This window comes from Gopherus evgoodei, chromosome 4 (genome assembly GCF_007399415.2).
Source record: "Gopherus evgoodei ecotype Sinaloan lineage chromosome 4, rGopEvg1_v1.p, whole genome shotgun sequence".
Lineage (NCBI taxonomy): Eukaryota > Metazoa > Chordata > Testudines > Testudinidae > Gopherus > Gopherus evgoodei.
The window spans coordinates 76558322-76574270 of record NC_044325.1 but is presented as its reverse complement, the minus strand read 5'-3'; the positions used below and the strand labels follow the sequence as shown (position 1 = coordinate 76574270).

Sequence of the window (15949 nt, the reverse complement as noted above, 5' to 3'; positions counted from 1 at the left end):
GTGGGTGGGAAGGGGGTGTTTCCCCAGAGTGACTGGCCTGTGGTGTGTGGATCCCCTCTCTGAAGGGCTGATCTCTGCCTTCCAGGAGCACCTCAACTACGTGACGGAGATCTCCCAGGACGACCTCTTTGTGCTGGACCCGGAGCTGGTGATCACCCAGACCGTGGGCACCTCACCCGCCATGCCTGACCTCGTTGATACGTCCTCCACACCCGCAGGGCACCATTTTGCTTTCCCTTCTTCCTCATCCTCTCCACCCTCCTCACCAGCCCTCAGGTGAGACTGACAACTCTGGTTTGCAGGTGAGAATGGCCTTGTGGGCGGGGGAGAAGGGTACGAGAGATGAGTGGAAGAAGGACCAGCCTGAGAGGCCTGGCGCTGGCTTAGCAGCTCTAAATCCTGAGTTCTGAAGCAGCTCTGTGTGACACGAGTGAGAATTGTGTCTGCAGCTTGTCTCTAAAACACAGCGGGATCATTCTTTATGGAGACCGACTATCTTCCCCTTCCTGCCCCATGCGTATTCTACCCTAGGAAAGCGTGACTGTGGGGCAGTGGGGCTGCACTGGGGGGTTGCACCCGTGGCTCTAGCTTAGCCGCATCAGCCCATGGCTGACTGAGACTCCAGAACTTGTTCCCCATTGTTAGCCCCCATGGCAAAGGGAGATGGGGGCCCGAGACACAGAGCTGAGATAGGGGTAGGTGTCACTGACTGAGCTGGGAAGGGAAGAAATTAGAGGTGGAGATGGGCCAGGAGGGGGAAAGAAACCAAGTCTGGAAAGGACTTTGCTAAGGCAAGGTTCATTCCCTCAGTCTTTCGGTTTGTAAGCACCTGGTGGAAAATAGGGTTATAAGGAATAACCCGCATGGATTTGTCAAGAACAAAGCTTTCCAAATGATCCTAATTTCCTTCTTTAACAGGGTTATGGGCCTAACAGGGTTATAGGCCTAGTGATTAAGGGGAAGCAATAGCCATGATACAGCTTGATTTTGAGACAGTCCCATATGACATTCTCATAAGCAAACTAGGGAAGTGTGGTCTACGTGAAATTACTATAAGGTGGATATACAACTGGTTAAAAAACTGCACTCTGAGAGTAGTTCTGAATGGTTCACTGTCAAACTGGGACAGTGTATCTAGTGGGGTCTCACAGAGGTCAGTCCAGGGCCTGGCACTACTCAATATTTTCATTAGTGACTTGGATAACAAAGTGGAAAGTATTCTTATAAAATGTGCAGAAGACAGAAGGCTGGGAGGGGCTGGAAGCACTTTGGAGGGCAGGAAGAGAATTCAAAACAACCTTGAACAATTAGAGAATTGGTCTGAAATCAATAAAATGAAATTCAGTAAAGACAAGTGCAAAGTACTTCACAAGGGAGAGAAAAAAAGTTAGCTGTTACAACTACAAAATGGGGAATAACTGGGTAGGTGGGAGTAGTGCTGAAGAGGATCGGGTGTGTCTAGGGGATCACAAATTGAATATGAGTAACAATGTGATGCAGTTGTGAAAACGGCTAATGTCTTTCTGGGGTGTATTAACAGGAGTGTCGTATGTAAGATGGGGGAGGTGATTGTCCTGTGCTACTCAGCACTGGGGAGGCCTCAGCTGGGGTGCTATGTCCCATTCTGAGCACCACACTTTAGGAAAAATGTGGACAAATTGGAGCGAGTCCAGAGGAGAGCAACTACAATGATCAAAGGTTTAAAAAAACTGAGCTATGAGGAAAGGTTTAAAAAAACTGGGCATGTTCAGTCTTGAGAAAAGAAGACTGAAGGGGGGACCTGATAGTCTACAAATATGTTAAGTGCTGTTATAAAGAGGCCTGTGATCAATTGTTCTCCATGTCCACTGAAGGTAGGACAAATAGTAACTTGATTATTCTGCTGAAAGAGATTCAGGTTAGATATTAAGAAAAACTTTCTAGCTATAAGGATAGTTAGGCTCTAGACTAAGCTTCCAAGGGAGGTTGTGAAATCCCTATCATTGGAAGTTTTTAAGACCAAGTTGGACAGACACGTGTCAGGAATAGTCTAGGTTTGTTTGGCCCTGCCACAGCGGAGGGGGCTGGACTAGATGATCTCTCAAGGTCCCACTCAGCCCTACATTTCTGTGATTCCTTGCTCCTGTCCTATCCGAGCTGTCATCGATGCAGCTGGCCTCTCAGCAGCAGTGTCTCTCCAGCGACAGTGCACTGTGTGGCAGGCTGGTACATAGGACACTTCTGCCGCTTATACAGTCCCAGCTTGACTAGCCATCAGGTAGGGCTCCGGCAATGGGGAAGTGTCATGGATCCATAGGATTGGTGCTACAGCCCCAGCTTTGGAACAGTGTCGGGGGGACACCCTTTCAGTGCGCCAGACCCCAAAGGAGTCTCTCATTTCCTTCAGAGGAAGCCATGCGGCTTCACCGCCTCCTTAGACTAGACCTCTGGGCCTGCAGCACTCCTGCTTCACACTGTGAGCGCGGTTCAGCAAGTCCAACTGAGACAGAAGATTTGTACACTCTTTAGGGATTAATGCACCTTGCAAAGCATGTGCAGTGGCATACAGCATTGTCAAAACAGGGGGGTTTAGAAGTTATCTGGAACAAAGCATTGGATGTCCTTAAGTAAGCAGAGAGGAAGGAAGGTTAAAGCCTAGTCCATTCTGGTTAACCAGAGCCCAGCCAAGCTGTAGTGAACCCCATTGTTCAAGTGTGCACTCGCTCTCTCTCCTCACCTCCCACCCCCATCAGGCTCCAGGTGAGAGCCTCCCTGGCTGCCTCCAGCAGCCAATACTTGTCCCCCCACCTAGAGTCCTCCTTTGTTCCAGACCTGGGAAATGGTGCTCAGCTGTGTGCCACCCCAACCCCCAGTGAGAGGTGGGGAAGTATACTTCTCTCTAGGTCGTTGGTTGCTAGGTCTCAATGTCCAGACAACTGGATTTTCCGTCCTCTCTTCAGAGGTTCCATTGATATGGGGACCAAGCCCCAGACATTTAGGTGACACCCATATCTATATCTGAGCAAACAGCCCTTTTCTACTCCCTAAGTAACAGCACGGCCTATAGGGGAAACTGAGGCACAAAGAGGACTCAAAAAATATTACAAAAAATCCCCACAAGGAGTTCCCAACTAGTCCAGTCCTGGCCTCTCCCAGCAAGGGATGCTAATGGGCTCTGCCTGTGGGAATCACAGAGAAGAGTGCAGGGGAGGGAATTTGCTGCAGAAGACTTGCGTACAATGGCATTTGACAGCATCAGTTCTGAATCTCTCCCTCTCTTCTCTTCCAGCTCAGAAGCAGGGGGCTGCCCCTGCCGTGAAGGTGAGTTCTTCAACCTGCGCTGCAGGCCTCTGGCACATCTCAGGCGTCCCTGTTCCTGTCACACTTAAGGTTACACCAGCAGATACTCCCGAGTCTCTGCCCTGATTCTGTGTTCCGCACAAACTGAACACTATCATGGTCTGAGAAAACGGGGTTGATGGGAATGTCTGGAGAGTCCCGCCCCTGCTAGTGTCACATGGCACCACTCTGTCAGGGATCCAGACCCAAGCACGGGCTCTGCAAGCACTGCACAGCCTATGGGGTGGCTAGAGAGCAGTCACACCTGGCGCCACGGTGACTGCACAATGCACTGCCATTCAGGGGTATCGGGGTTCAGGTTCTCCGGGGAGATGCCCTGAGGGGAGTGGCAGGAATGACTGCCTGGAGAGACCTGATAGTAATTTGCTCGCACAGTGGAGCAGTGCAGGGAACCTTTTCCCAGCCTGCTTGTGAAGTGTGGAGTCCCAGTTGGGGACGGCAGGAAATGACAGGATGGTGAGGTTAATCTCCCACCTGCAAAGCCCATGCCTTGAGCTGTGTTGCTGGGGGTGAGGTTTGTCTCTGCCAGGCACCGGCAGGGGCTCTGGGAGTGGGGAGCACAAGGTCAGGGGCCTCCCTCAGCTGAGCAAATGGAACGAGTTTCCTGGAGCTTGAACAGAGCTGGTTCCTGAAAGTGTGATTGAGTCACTGGTGAGAGGCATCCCAGCTGGCTGGCTCCCCAGGGACCCCCGCGTTTGCCCTTTGCCCTGCTCTCCCCCTCCACCTCAGGAGTTACTTTTCCCATGGTCTTGAAAACATTCCTTCCGGACCTCGCCAAAGCTGGGGCCTGGCCTTGCCCCTGGGAATGTGGTCTAACTCCTCCCCCTCCCATCGGTGTTTCTCCCCTCACAGCCCAGCCTGTGGGCTGCCCCCATTTTCTCCTTACCTCTCCCCCACCCCTGGGGGCACCCAGCATTATAAAGCTGAGCCCCCCACTAACCCTCTGGTGCATGCCATGTTCCAGGCAAAACCAGCCTGTCCGGTGGCCGCTGATTTCCGGACCCCCCCAAACCCCTTTCCTCCCAAGCCCTGCGCGAGGGGATTGGACTCAAGGGAATTCCAGGCCCAGGGATGCCCTGCCAGCAGCACCCTGATGTTCAGGGACTGTCAGCAGGAAGTAGCCGGCTATGCCCAACAGCTGCGGAGGGAGGGGAGATTTTGACCCTTCTCCCACTGGGAGAAGGTCACCGGCACGGACTGTGGTGCTGGAGGAACATGCCTCCGGCAGCTCCCATTGCACAGGCGCTAACAGGCTGTGAGCAGTGTCCCAGGACAGCTCCAGAAGTGCACAATGTGAACTGGCCTGGGGCGAGCGCAGTGTCACTCTGCCATTGAAACTGCCTCTTACTCCCAGGGGAGACTGAAACAGAAGGAAGCCTGGGAAAAAGAGGCTGCCTCCCATCTGCACCTCCTTGGTGTTTCCACTTGCCCCACTGCAGGATACGCGGCAGCTCAACCTCTCCCAATGCGCATGCATGCACATACAGAGAGAGTTCCCCCGCACAAGCAGCCCTCTCTCTCCCCATCTCCTGCTTGGCATCTGTTATCCTGACCAGTGTCTCCTCTTTGCAGATAACCCCTTGATAGCTGCTGCCAAAAGTAATGATTTCCAGAAGGTAAGAACTGCCATGTGCCACGAACCCAGCCACAGAGCTTGGGGGTGTGCTATGCCTTTCCCCACAGCAGCTAGCTGGACCCCAGTGTGGCATGAGCATCCCTTCTCCATCACCCTGTTGGTGCCTGCTAGCCAGGGTCTGTCATTGCCCTGCCAGCCCCAGCTGTGACTCCTTACTCAAAGCAGTGCAGGGAGAGTCCTTAACAGTGTGAGCTTCCTCCGAGCAGTGTCGGATGGAGTCCAGACAGGCTCACAACAAGGAATCCTGTTCTGGGAGGGCTGGCACATGCAGCGTTAGATGAAGGCAGCTGTAGCCTTGCTGGCTGAGCTTGGAGAGCGGTTCAGTTCCCTACCCAGGTAATCTTGCTGCAGGTTCTGCTGGCGAAGGCCCGCTCCGCAGGGTGAGAGTGGGGAGGGCCTTCCCACAGGCACAGCTCTTGCTCTGGTGCTCAGAGGTTAGAGGAGGTCTGAGTAGGAGAAGCTAATCCAGAGCTGACTTGTGTTCCTGTAGTTCCGAGAGGTGCACCAGGCGGGAGGGGACCTGATGATGCGAGACTCCTCAGGTCAGACCGTGCTGCACCATGCTGTCAAATCGGGGAGCAAGGAGATTGTCAAATACGTCATTGAGAATGGTAAGCTGGGAGCCTGGATCCAGTTGTTGGTACAGCTCTGGGATGGGGGTGCCGTGACCCCAGGAGCTGGCACAGAAGGATGGAGACCGATTTCACTGATCCTCCCTATGAGTCTCTGCTTGAAGGGGATGATGCTAGTGTTCAGATGCTCTGCTCTCTGCCTTGCTGTGTTTGTGAAAATCTCTCTCCTCCCTGCAAGGGTTGGGAAGTGTCCTGTCCCTCCTTTCTGTTGTATGTATTCTCACTGGCAAACACAAGGCCTCAGACCTGTGTGATACCTGTGTGATCTCACCAAAGGCAGAGGCTACTGAGGCTGCAACGTGGCTTGGTGTATTTTGGTGTGTTTTGAGTATTGATACCTGGTTCGCCTGTCTCTTTGCTAGATACCTGCTTTTGCCACTGGAGGCAGCTCGCAGCTTGGGTTTTGGTGAATCTCACCAGACTGAGGGCTGGTTTTTCTTTACATTTCTCTGTATTTGAGTCCAGAGGCAACTCCTCCACAACCCTACCAGTCAGATCCCGCCATTGTTCCCAGGCAGCTACAACCCTAGCTGCTTGAGTCTCCCTCAGTTATCAGATGAGGTCTCTGTAGTGGTATTCAGGAGATCGCAGATGTGTGAGAAGAGGCTCTGTTGTGCATTGCTGGGGAGCAAGAAGGTCTCTGTCAAGCAGGCTGGTCTCATTACCCCACATTGTCTTTCTCTCCCCAGCCCCTGCAGAGATCCTTGATGCGACAGAAGAAGAGAAGTAAGTTGCTTGTGGTTTGTATTATTCATTGCCCAAACCCTGTTTTCTATACCCAGCTGCCTGCACTGCAACCTCCAGTCACCACTTCCATACCAGGCTTGGACTGAACAATCCCAAGGACTGAATTCTCCTCTCATCCAGGTGCTCTCTGATGCAGGGATGGGGTTCACTAGTGAAGAAGTGTGACCAGACTGAATTCGCTTCCCATCCCAGGCCTCCCTTGCAGGGGTCCCTCACTGCAGCCCCAGTGTATGTCACTTGCCCTCTCACTTTTGCTTGGGGATCTCACTCCTTCCTCTTGTCACTTCTCCCCAGTGGTGAGACAAGCTTGCACCAGGCAGCTGCTCTGCGCCAGCGCACTATCTGCCACTACATTGTGGAGGCTGGGGCTTCACTCATGAAAACAGACCTGCAGGTAAGGTCAGATGGGCTGGGGATGGGAGTGTTGGGAACAAGGGTGTACATGGGGCATTGGTGAATGCCTAGAACAGAGATACAGAAGGTGTGAGCCAGCTGGCTCGACAGAGGAGTGGTGAAGGGAATGTGAGAGCACTAGCTTAGAGCCCAGCCAAATGTGCCACACATTCCCTATGTGAAGGGGGTCCCTGGATACAGTCTGGAGTCTCAGGCTTCTCCAGTAGTTCAGCATGGAGCACAAAATCTCACCTAGCCCTGCTCACTCACTAAGGAGCAGAACCTTACAGCTGCACAAAGAGTTTCTCCTCCTAGCTCTTCTCTGCTTCCCCTATGGTTTTCTAAATGAGTGGGTAGAATGTTTCTTTTCCCCCCTTCCCACCATCTGAGGTCATTGCAAGGACAGTCTCGCCAGAGAGTTCCCCTCCCAGCAGCGCTGTCAGCTCTTCCGAGTGAGGGGATGGGGAGGGGAGGGAGCTCTGAGAGATGCCAAGGCAGGGCGTGCTTTAGAATAGCCAGCCCCACAGAGTGTGTTAGCAAGTGGGTCAGGCAGTGTCACTTATGTGCAGAATAAATTCTGCTGTGTCTTGGTGCTGGTGGCTCGTGAAAAACAAGACACAGGGGCTGGAATGCAGTCATCTCTCTGCCAGAGGAGTTGTAGCGAAGAGGGCAAGGTTATGTTTTGATACAAGAGGTTCCCAGGGGCTGGCATACAGCAGTGGGGAAGCAGACGTGTCTCTGTGTCAAGGCTCTGTGTGTTGGGATGAACATAATAGCATCTCGGTGCCGGGCCAGCTCTGGGAGTTGGTAGATAGCCAAGAGGTGCAGTCATGTCTTGGTGCCAGAGGTTCCCAGAGCTGGGATACAGGAGAGGAGCTCACCTGGGCAGCTAGGCCTAATGAGGCTATAAAAGCTTTTGAACGCTTTAGACCGCGATCAAGCCCTTTGCCGGCAGTCAGGGAGATGCTCTACAAACACTCCCCGGCATCTGCCTGCCTTCCTAACTCCCAGCGAATGACTTGGGCCTTGAGATGTGCCCAGATCAGGAATGGCTTTGCTTGGGGGCACATTGAGTGGCCATAGAAACAAAGGAGAAAGGACCAAGGTAGGAGGCTGAGGGACTGGGTGGGGGCTGGGAAGAGTTTGCCAGGGCAGCGGTGCTGAGGTCCCACCACAAGATCTCTGGGCATGGATCCTCTCTGTTGAAGTGAGAACAGCCTGGATGTCTGTCTGTCATCCTGAGTTTCTTGGGGGCAAGGCCCCCCCTCCCCCGCCAGTGCTGAAGGGATTTTAAGGACTGACTGCCCAGCTGTGTAGGAGAGGGGGCCCAGCTAGGGTGTATTTGTTCATATAAATGCACACCTGGCCTTGTGACTGTCTAGGAAAGTCCTGCATCCTCCCCAGCACTGACCTCTTAGAACTTGCCTGTAGTTTGGACGAGAACAAACCACATTCTGGACGCTATGTGTGAATCCTGATCCTTACAGAGTGTAATACAGTTTGGTAATGTGCATACAATACAGTTGGGTCCCATACACCTCAGGCAAAGCAAGGGTAGAATGAGGCTGGGCTTCATCATGTTACATGAATCAGTTGGACTGCGCCGGGGGCCCCTTGCAGCTCTTGTTTCAGACTGCGTTTCTGGAGACACGGGCAGGCAGCGCTGCATCAGGGCTTGTGCAGTGAGAGGGGAAACAATATTTCCTTTTGCTAAATGAGCATTTAGATTCTGCATACTGAGGAGACCCCTGGAGAAGCACTGGGCAGTGAAGCACAACACACTGGCTCCAGCCTTGCTGGGGGAGATCCCTGTGATCTTGGGGGGGGGGAGGGGTTGAGGGGAGAGAGAGAGACTGCAAATGGACTTGTGTGTGCCTTGCGTCTATCTGCCTGTGTGCCTCTGTGTGTGTGGGCTTGTGTCTGCGTCTGCAGCTGCATCCATGTTTGTGAGACCCTTGCGTGTCTGAGCAATGTTTGCCCAAATGAAATATAGATGTGGATTGTCCCAGAGGCTTGGGATCCCTGCCCCCTTGTTCTGGCTGCCTTCACCCTGCTGAGCTCTGAGGGCCAGTGTGGGTAAGTTACACTCTCCTTGGGGAGGAGGTTTTCAATGGAAGTGGCAGAGTGCCAGGTTTCCTTGGCCCTGCTCAGCAGAGGGTTTGTTCAGCGTGGAGGAGCTGGGGCAGTTAACCAGTGGGAGGGGGAAGGGAGGAGAGAGGAGACTGAGCTGAAAGCTGGTAACAGATTTGCTTTTTATGGAGTGCGGGAGTTCATTAGTGGACACAGTCCAGATGGCTGCAATAAGCTGGTGAAATGTGAGCCTCCTTGAGGAGCAGGAGCAGTTACTGGGGGGAGGGGGAGGGGGAGAGATGGTGTTTCAAAGCTCTCCCCAGACATACACCTCACTCCTCCCCCCTACATCTCCCTCAGCTCTCTCCCCCTCACTCTGTCTAGCCTGCCTTCCACATACAGCTGAGAAAGCACAGGTTACAGGGACTGGACGGTCAGAGAGACCAGTCTTGGTCATCTTTATATGCAGTGCGTGGGGAGGGGAATACACGTAACAGGACGATCTCTGTCCTAGCCAGCAGGAGGTGCAAATGGGCTTGACACGGACTTACCTAGCCAGCACCTTCCAGTCTCTTAGCAAAATCTAAGTATCCTTTCCAGCATGCACCTATATCTTCCAGTCATGCTTCCCTTCCCTTTATGGCAGACCTATTACCACCAGACGTAGTGCACCGCACATCTCGGCCATGAGCCCTGCAGTGGACCAAATATGGACAGCAGCAGTTTGACCCTGGGCTCTGCACTCCTAGAAACCCTCCTCCCAGCCTGTGGCTTTTGGGGAAAGCAGCACTTCTGCTAGGCCAGAAGTTTCCAGACTCTCTTACTGAGCCCCCCTTCAGAGATTCATGTCCCAGGAGCACTGCCCTTTTTCTTAAAAACAGTATTTCCACGGATGCCTGAGGGTTGGGAGCCCAACCTAGCCAGGGCGCCCCCTTGCTCCCCAGCCCATGAGCATCGCCTGCCTGTGACCCACTCCAGGTGAGCGACCCCAGCAGGACACAGACAGGTGGGCTGCACCCCCTTCCTTATGCCCACGCCTATAAGGGCCCCTCTCCCTCCCCCACCCAACCTCCTGTGCAGGGAGAGGCCCGTCCTCCTCCATCTTTCAGCCTGGCAGATAGTGTGAGGAATTCTTATTTTATCAACAATGTTTTGAAGAAACAAGAAAAAATTTGTAACCAGTCAGGTCCTCGCAAATCCTCAGTAACTTAACTGTGCGCTGCCCTCCCACCCCGTGCCTCACCGTTTGAAAACCAGTTTACTAGGCTACAAACAACACAGCCATGAAAGGGGAAGCCATGGGAGGGCTACCCGAGGCACAGAGCTGTTAAGGCAGGGAGGGACCCAGGTGTCTGCTGGAAGGAGAGCAGCATAATGCTAGTGGTGTCGCAGCTCTTCCCTAGAGACACCAGGCCAAGCAGAAGCTGTAGGCAGAGTTCTCCCCACATGGTTAGAGCAGCTCTCTGATGCCCGTGGTCAGCCCAGCAGGACGTAAAATGACAGAGAGAAAGGAGTGCAGTTGTGGTGGCCGCCATCTTGGCTACCACACTGGGGATTGAGTTGGGGCCCTCCAGAGCTAAAAGCACCAGCTGCTACAACTGGAGCTCTAGGTTCAGTGCTCTGTGACGGGGGCTGTAACAGACTCTCAGCCTCTGCGGATTGGGGACGGAGGAGCCCCTCTGACATTTGCAAAGTTACTGGCTGTGGGGCAGGATCTCCTGTGGGCTGTGTTTGGACATTTCACTTCCACTTTGCTTCCTTTTCCTCTGCACAGGGAGACACCCCCAAGCACAGAGCCGAGAAGGCCAACGACCCTGACTTGGCTGCCTACCTCGAAAATCGACAGCACTACCAGATGATCCAGCGGGAGGATCAGGAGACAGCTGTATAGTGCTCAATGTGCCTTACCCCGTGGTCCTGCCAGTGCAGGCAGGACAGGAAGGCGACTGCCATGCTGCAGGTCCGGCCCAGCCCTTCCCGGATCTCTGCTTAGTCCCAGAGGAGGGGGAAGAGGCGGCAGCAGCTCTGTCCCAGGCCTGGCTGAAGCTGTATTCATTTGTATGGTGGACATTTGAGACTCAAAGCCTGGCTCGCTCTCCCCCGTCATCTCCCACCACATTCCATACACCCTGCACTGGATGGATCTGCTCCGGCAGCTCTCCCACCTGCGCACTCTATAGGAGCCAGCTCCACAGTTGGGGACTGATGAAGCCTCTGTGCTGCCCATGTAAGTGGGAGTGAGTGATGACTGGTGCCCCCTCAACGGACTCAGTAGCCCTTGTGGGCTCTTGTTCAGCTTCCACCTGCCTGCCCCAGTCATGGCTCCATGTGCTGCCTTTCCACTGGACGCATCGCCACTAGTACCTCCCCTACCCACCCTCAGGAGCCTACCCCCAGAACCTGCCCACACCACTCCCTGGGACAGCCACAGGGGGTCACCAGAGAGCAGCCCTGCTCCTGCAGTTGGCACTAGCTCTGCTGTCCAGACTGCAGAATAATTGGGGATGTTTGTGGGCCTGGGACAAGTTAACTGCTATCCAGTTGACATACCGCCTCCTACTCCTACTTCCTCCCTTTGCCCTGAGTCTCTGTGCAGCCACACAAGGGACCCCCGACAGCTGGAGGGGACCCCGGGCATGTCCAGTGGAGCCGTGGCCATAAATCTGCCCTGAGTTCCAAGCAAGCTGTCTGCTTGTTGAAACTGGACCCAGGTGCCACAACAAAATTTCAGCAATGTGCCCGGGTCTCCCATGCTTCCTCCTTCTGGCACTCCCCCAACTCTTTCCTGATTCCTCTCCCCAAGTTCATCTGCTGCCTCCCCTTCCTTCACATGTGTTTCTAATTTGCTGAACACCAGCATGCTTGAAGTGTGGATAAAAGAATGTGCTGCTTATGCAGCAGGGAGGCTGCCAGGCTGAGGAGGGAGCTTGTATCTAACCTTAGTACAGGGTTCCTGCCGCGCCAGCACCCGCATTGGAAACACTTGCCCTGTACTCTTTCAGTGTTGGGGAGGCCTCTTTTGTGTTTGGAGTGTGCCATAGACCAGATACTCCCATACCAAGAGTCCCAGGGAGCCGGATCCAGCATCTGGTACAAGCACCCCAGGGCCTAAGAGCTACAGCTCCTAGAGGTAAGGAATAGTCAAGGCCCTGTCTAGCCCTCTGGCCCCATGACCAGGGCAGGAGTAGTCCCTACAGTCTATTCCTAGGGCTTTGCCAGGCCCCTAATAGCATGGTTTGAGAGATGCAGCCTGTCCCCATTTGCCGAGCTCTCCCTACTCCTCCACTTTGCTCCCTGCGGGGCCCTGCATAATTCCACCCCTTGCTCCTTGGCTTTCATGCAGATTCCCACTGTCTGGGCCGGGGCCCCCAGTTCTCTGTGTGTGGCCCCTCCTGTCTGCCCCGAGCTGCTTGGAGCTCCGTGCTCACCCAGCACTGCACGCCTGCCCCATCGCCGTCACTTATTTGCCTTCTTTTCAACAGATACACAAATAAAGAAGGGGAGGGGGAGCTACCTCCCTGCAATGGCCCCGATCCCAGGCAGAGGCAGCGCAGTCTGCCCCAAACATTCCAAAACAATGAGGTTCCCTCCTCTGCCTCGGGAGGGTTCTAATCCTGGGACCTGGGAGACGTATTAAGCAGGTAGCCAGCTGACCTGCATTTGGCTTTGTGCTGGGGTGGGTGCAGCAGCCTGTAATAGTCCAGGGCTGTTTGGGGTGTGACCCTTCACACTGCACCAGTGTCTGACCCTGCTAGAGCACAGGAGCTGGGAGCTGGCTGAAGGAGAGCAGGCTGTTACCAGGCCTGTCCAGACCAGAACTTGAGTAGTTCAGAGGTGAATCTGGTGTGGAGCACAAGTAGTGAAACAGGAAGGCTCAGTGGGTCATGTTGTGCCCTGAAGCAGCCAGGAGGTGACTGCCTTCCAGTGAGTCCATCTCAGCCTTGGGTTCCTAGGTGGCTCTGAGAAACAAGGCACCAGGGAGCTCCACTTGCCCAGCAGGTCTTTGACCACTGGGGCTGTGGGCTCGAAGCTCAGGGAGAGGGGCTGGTGTTCCTTAGGACCCTTCTGGTTTTGTTTACAGAGGTGGGGAACCAGCTTTTTGGTTTGTTTTCAGTAGCTAATACCCGGCATGGGTGGAAGGAGAGCAGGATTGGGGCCAGGAAGGCCTTGGATCCACTTCTTCTCCCCTCCCCTCCATTATTCCTGTTGGAGTGGAGCTTATGTCTTTGGGGGCTACTCTGGTACAGAGCTGGTTGCTGTGATTTGTCCTTGAGGCTGTTTTAATTAACCTGCTCCATCAGTACTATGATGACAGGGGTGTTGGGTCTCTGCTGCTGCTAGGGATTCCCCCTCCTGTGCTGTGTGTTCCCGTCATCTGCATGGTCTTGACTGACACACATCCACTCCCTAGGTGAAGATAGAACCATATGGTGAAAACCAACACATGCCTGGCCACCACAGGCATAATCATTGATGAGTTGCAAGCCAGATGCCCCTGGTTCTGAGGCAAAGGGAGGATTTGGACCTGCAGGAGCTCTATGGGGCACCAGCAAACAACCAGCACATGTTCTGGCAGGGGTGGGGGGGAGGGGGGAATAGGACTTTCTTGCATCCAGCTGTGCCCCAGGGCACAAAGGGCCAGAGTGACCCATCTCTCCAGATGCTTGGGGAGGGGGAATGGCAGTTTACCAAGCTTGCACCCAGCATCCATAAAGTGAGTGCTGCTCTCCTGTGCAGGAGCGCAGCAGCCCCTGGGAACTGAAGGTCCTGGCATGCATGCACTGTGGGCAAGCTGTTTGGGTCAGGTGGGCCATCATGGGCCTGCCGTTGTGCATTAAAGAGGAAGGTGATTCTGAACCAGCTTAGGCTGTTGGTCATATGCTGGGCACTATGGAGGATGCAGCCTGATGGATGGATCTCCATGTCCATCTCTCTCTCACATGCAGAGGGTCAGGGTGAAGGGCCTCATCATCCAGCTATGGCTGCTCATTAGCCAACAGCAGGACAGACACTATGTCTCTTTAATGGCACCAATTGCTCGCTCTCTGCTGGGACACTGATCCTGGCCTGGAAGCGTTTACACCCTGAGCCCATCTTCTCGATCCCCTTTTTGTACGCTCCTCTTAGTCTTTGTACAGGTAGTTCAAACACATGCTGACCACTTCCCCCGTGTGTGTATGTGTGTGCGCCCATGAGCTGAGTTGCTGTGCAATTCCAAGCCTGGTTTGTTTTTATGCAAGGAGGAGAGTATTTTGTAATACTGGAGGGTGGAGTTTCTGTGCAAAGCCCGGTTCCTGTCTGCTAGACTCTATTAGGACTGTATATTTGTAACTCTGTTGGGACTGTGGCTCTGGCAGGCCGAGTGCTTGGGCAGCAGCCTGTGTTCCCATCGCTTTTCATCTTTGACAGTTTGGATGTTGTCGTTTCTTGCCATTAAAATAAAAAGATGAACATTTTACTGACTGTTTCTCTCCCTCTCTGAGACCTGCAAGGATGATGGATGCGACAGGAATGAGTTAATCTGCATTGTGTGTGGCACTAAGGTGCCCCTTCAGTGACACCACTTCCGTTCTAACCCTGGCCTGGAGCTCAGAAGGTGGTGTTTTCCCTGCTGGATCAGATCCTCCCTACCTGGACCCGGGCCTTTCTTAAAGAGGACCCCTCCCCACCCATGTGCACTTGGCCAGTGATCCAACAGTGCAGTGTAGCATGGAGAAAATTCTCCCCCTTACCCTGACGATCAGCATAACAAGCATGGACTGTGAGCTCCTAATTTTGCTGCCTGAGCAGCTTCTTGTTCTTTCTTTTGGGAGAATGTTTGTCCCCCTGAATCAGACCTTCCTTGCCCTTTGCAGCTGCAGGGTTATTTGTTGTTATAATTTGAGCACTTGTCGCATTAATAGCAGCCTACCTCTGAGAGATCAGGTCATGGGGAAGGGGTGCACGCTGGTGGTTAGAGCAAGGACTGACCCAAGGTTCCTGGGTTCTTTTCCCATGTTCCAGTAGTTAGAGGTGGGCCTTGGAAGGCAGGATTCCTGGACGATCTTCCCACATCCAGGAGGGGAATGGGAGCCAGTCACTGAATCGAAGGGCTAGCAGCCAGGATTCTTGGGTTCTGTTTCCAGCTCTGGTATTGACTCATTCATGTGAGTGTGAGCAATTCATCTGTGTCTATTTCTATGTAAAATGGAGATAACAATCCTGATATACCCCCACAGTGCTCTGAGCTGCACCTATGACAGTGTTGGAGATGGACATTTTGCTAATCAATGAGGTGGGGTGAGGGCTGGGAAATTGACTCAGACCTCAAATTCAGAACCTTGAGGGTTGCATAGTAATCATCCCACATTCACCCCCCTACATTCTGTACACTATTTGGGGTTTATAAGCTTCTCCTCTGCCCCCAATATACACCTTCCCTCCCCCTGGGAGCCTTGTCACTAACAGCCCTTTGGAGCTAATGGCAGGAGTGTGTGACTGGTGCAGTGCACGCTAAATTGCCCTAGCCCTTCTGGTTCTGTGGCCAGGGATCAAACATACATGCTGGGATTTCAGGGACGGGTCAGTTCCACTTCAGTGCCCAGACCCCTCAGCACTGGACCATTTCTCCCCAGCAGTAAGTGCCAGTAAGCACAGAGACCAGAAATTTCCAGCAGGGTGGGGAAGAGATTTCAAAAATCCCATTGCTCTTCTGGGAGGTTTTGGGACTCTGCCTCCAGCTCCCTGGGCTGGGAGGAGAATTCTACGGTTCCATACAGAGGGTAGTGGATTTCTGAAACCTCCTGGCCTGCAGAGGTTCCCATGCAATCGTGTGTGCGTGTGTGTTAGAGGTGGTTGGAGGTGTATGCCAGAAGTACATTTGTGTGCATCTGCATGCTCATATATGTCAGGGGTGCCTGAGTGAGTGCCAGCTGCATGCACTGCCAGCATATGTATGTCACTGAATATACACACAAACCCAGCCCTCACTAACCAGACCCTGTGCTGAGGGCGGGAGAGCACACACATGGCCATGTTAATCATTACCCCCATCAGCTACCCTGCAGCCCAACTACAAACAAGACAAGGCAACCCTTCCAGAGGACCCATGCCATGTTCTCCCAGGGCAGAGCTATACCCAGGCAGTGCCACC

At 53.6% G+C, this 15949-nt stretch overlaps 1 protein-coding gene across 14 annotated transcripts in view; it reads left to right on the top strand.

Moving 5' to 3' along the window:
• The window catches only part of DGKZ (diacylglycerol kinase zeta), a 101699-nt gene extending 87424 nt beyond the window's left edge, over nt 1-14275 (top strand). For all 14 annotated transcript variants that reach the window (XM_030559932.1, XM_030559940.1, XM_030559937.1 and 11 more), the window contains 7 exons: nt 86-276; nt 3269-3300; nt 4912-4955; nt 5466-5586; nt 6297-6333; nt 6649-6748; nt 10592-14275. In XM_030559932.1, the coding sequence (XP_030415792.1) occupies nt 86-276; nt 3269-3300; nt 4912-4955; nt 5466-5586; nt 6297-6333; nt 6649-6748; nt 10592-10708 (642 nt within the window). In that variant the 3' untranslated portion in view covers nt 10709-14275. The remainder of the gene's footprint in view (nt 1-85; nt 277-3268; nt 3301-4911; nt 4956-5465; nt 5587-6296; nt 6334-6648; nt 6749-10591) is intronic.
• The last annotated feature ends 1674 nt before the right edge of the window (nt 14276-15949 follow it).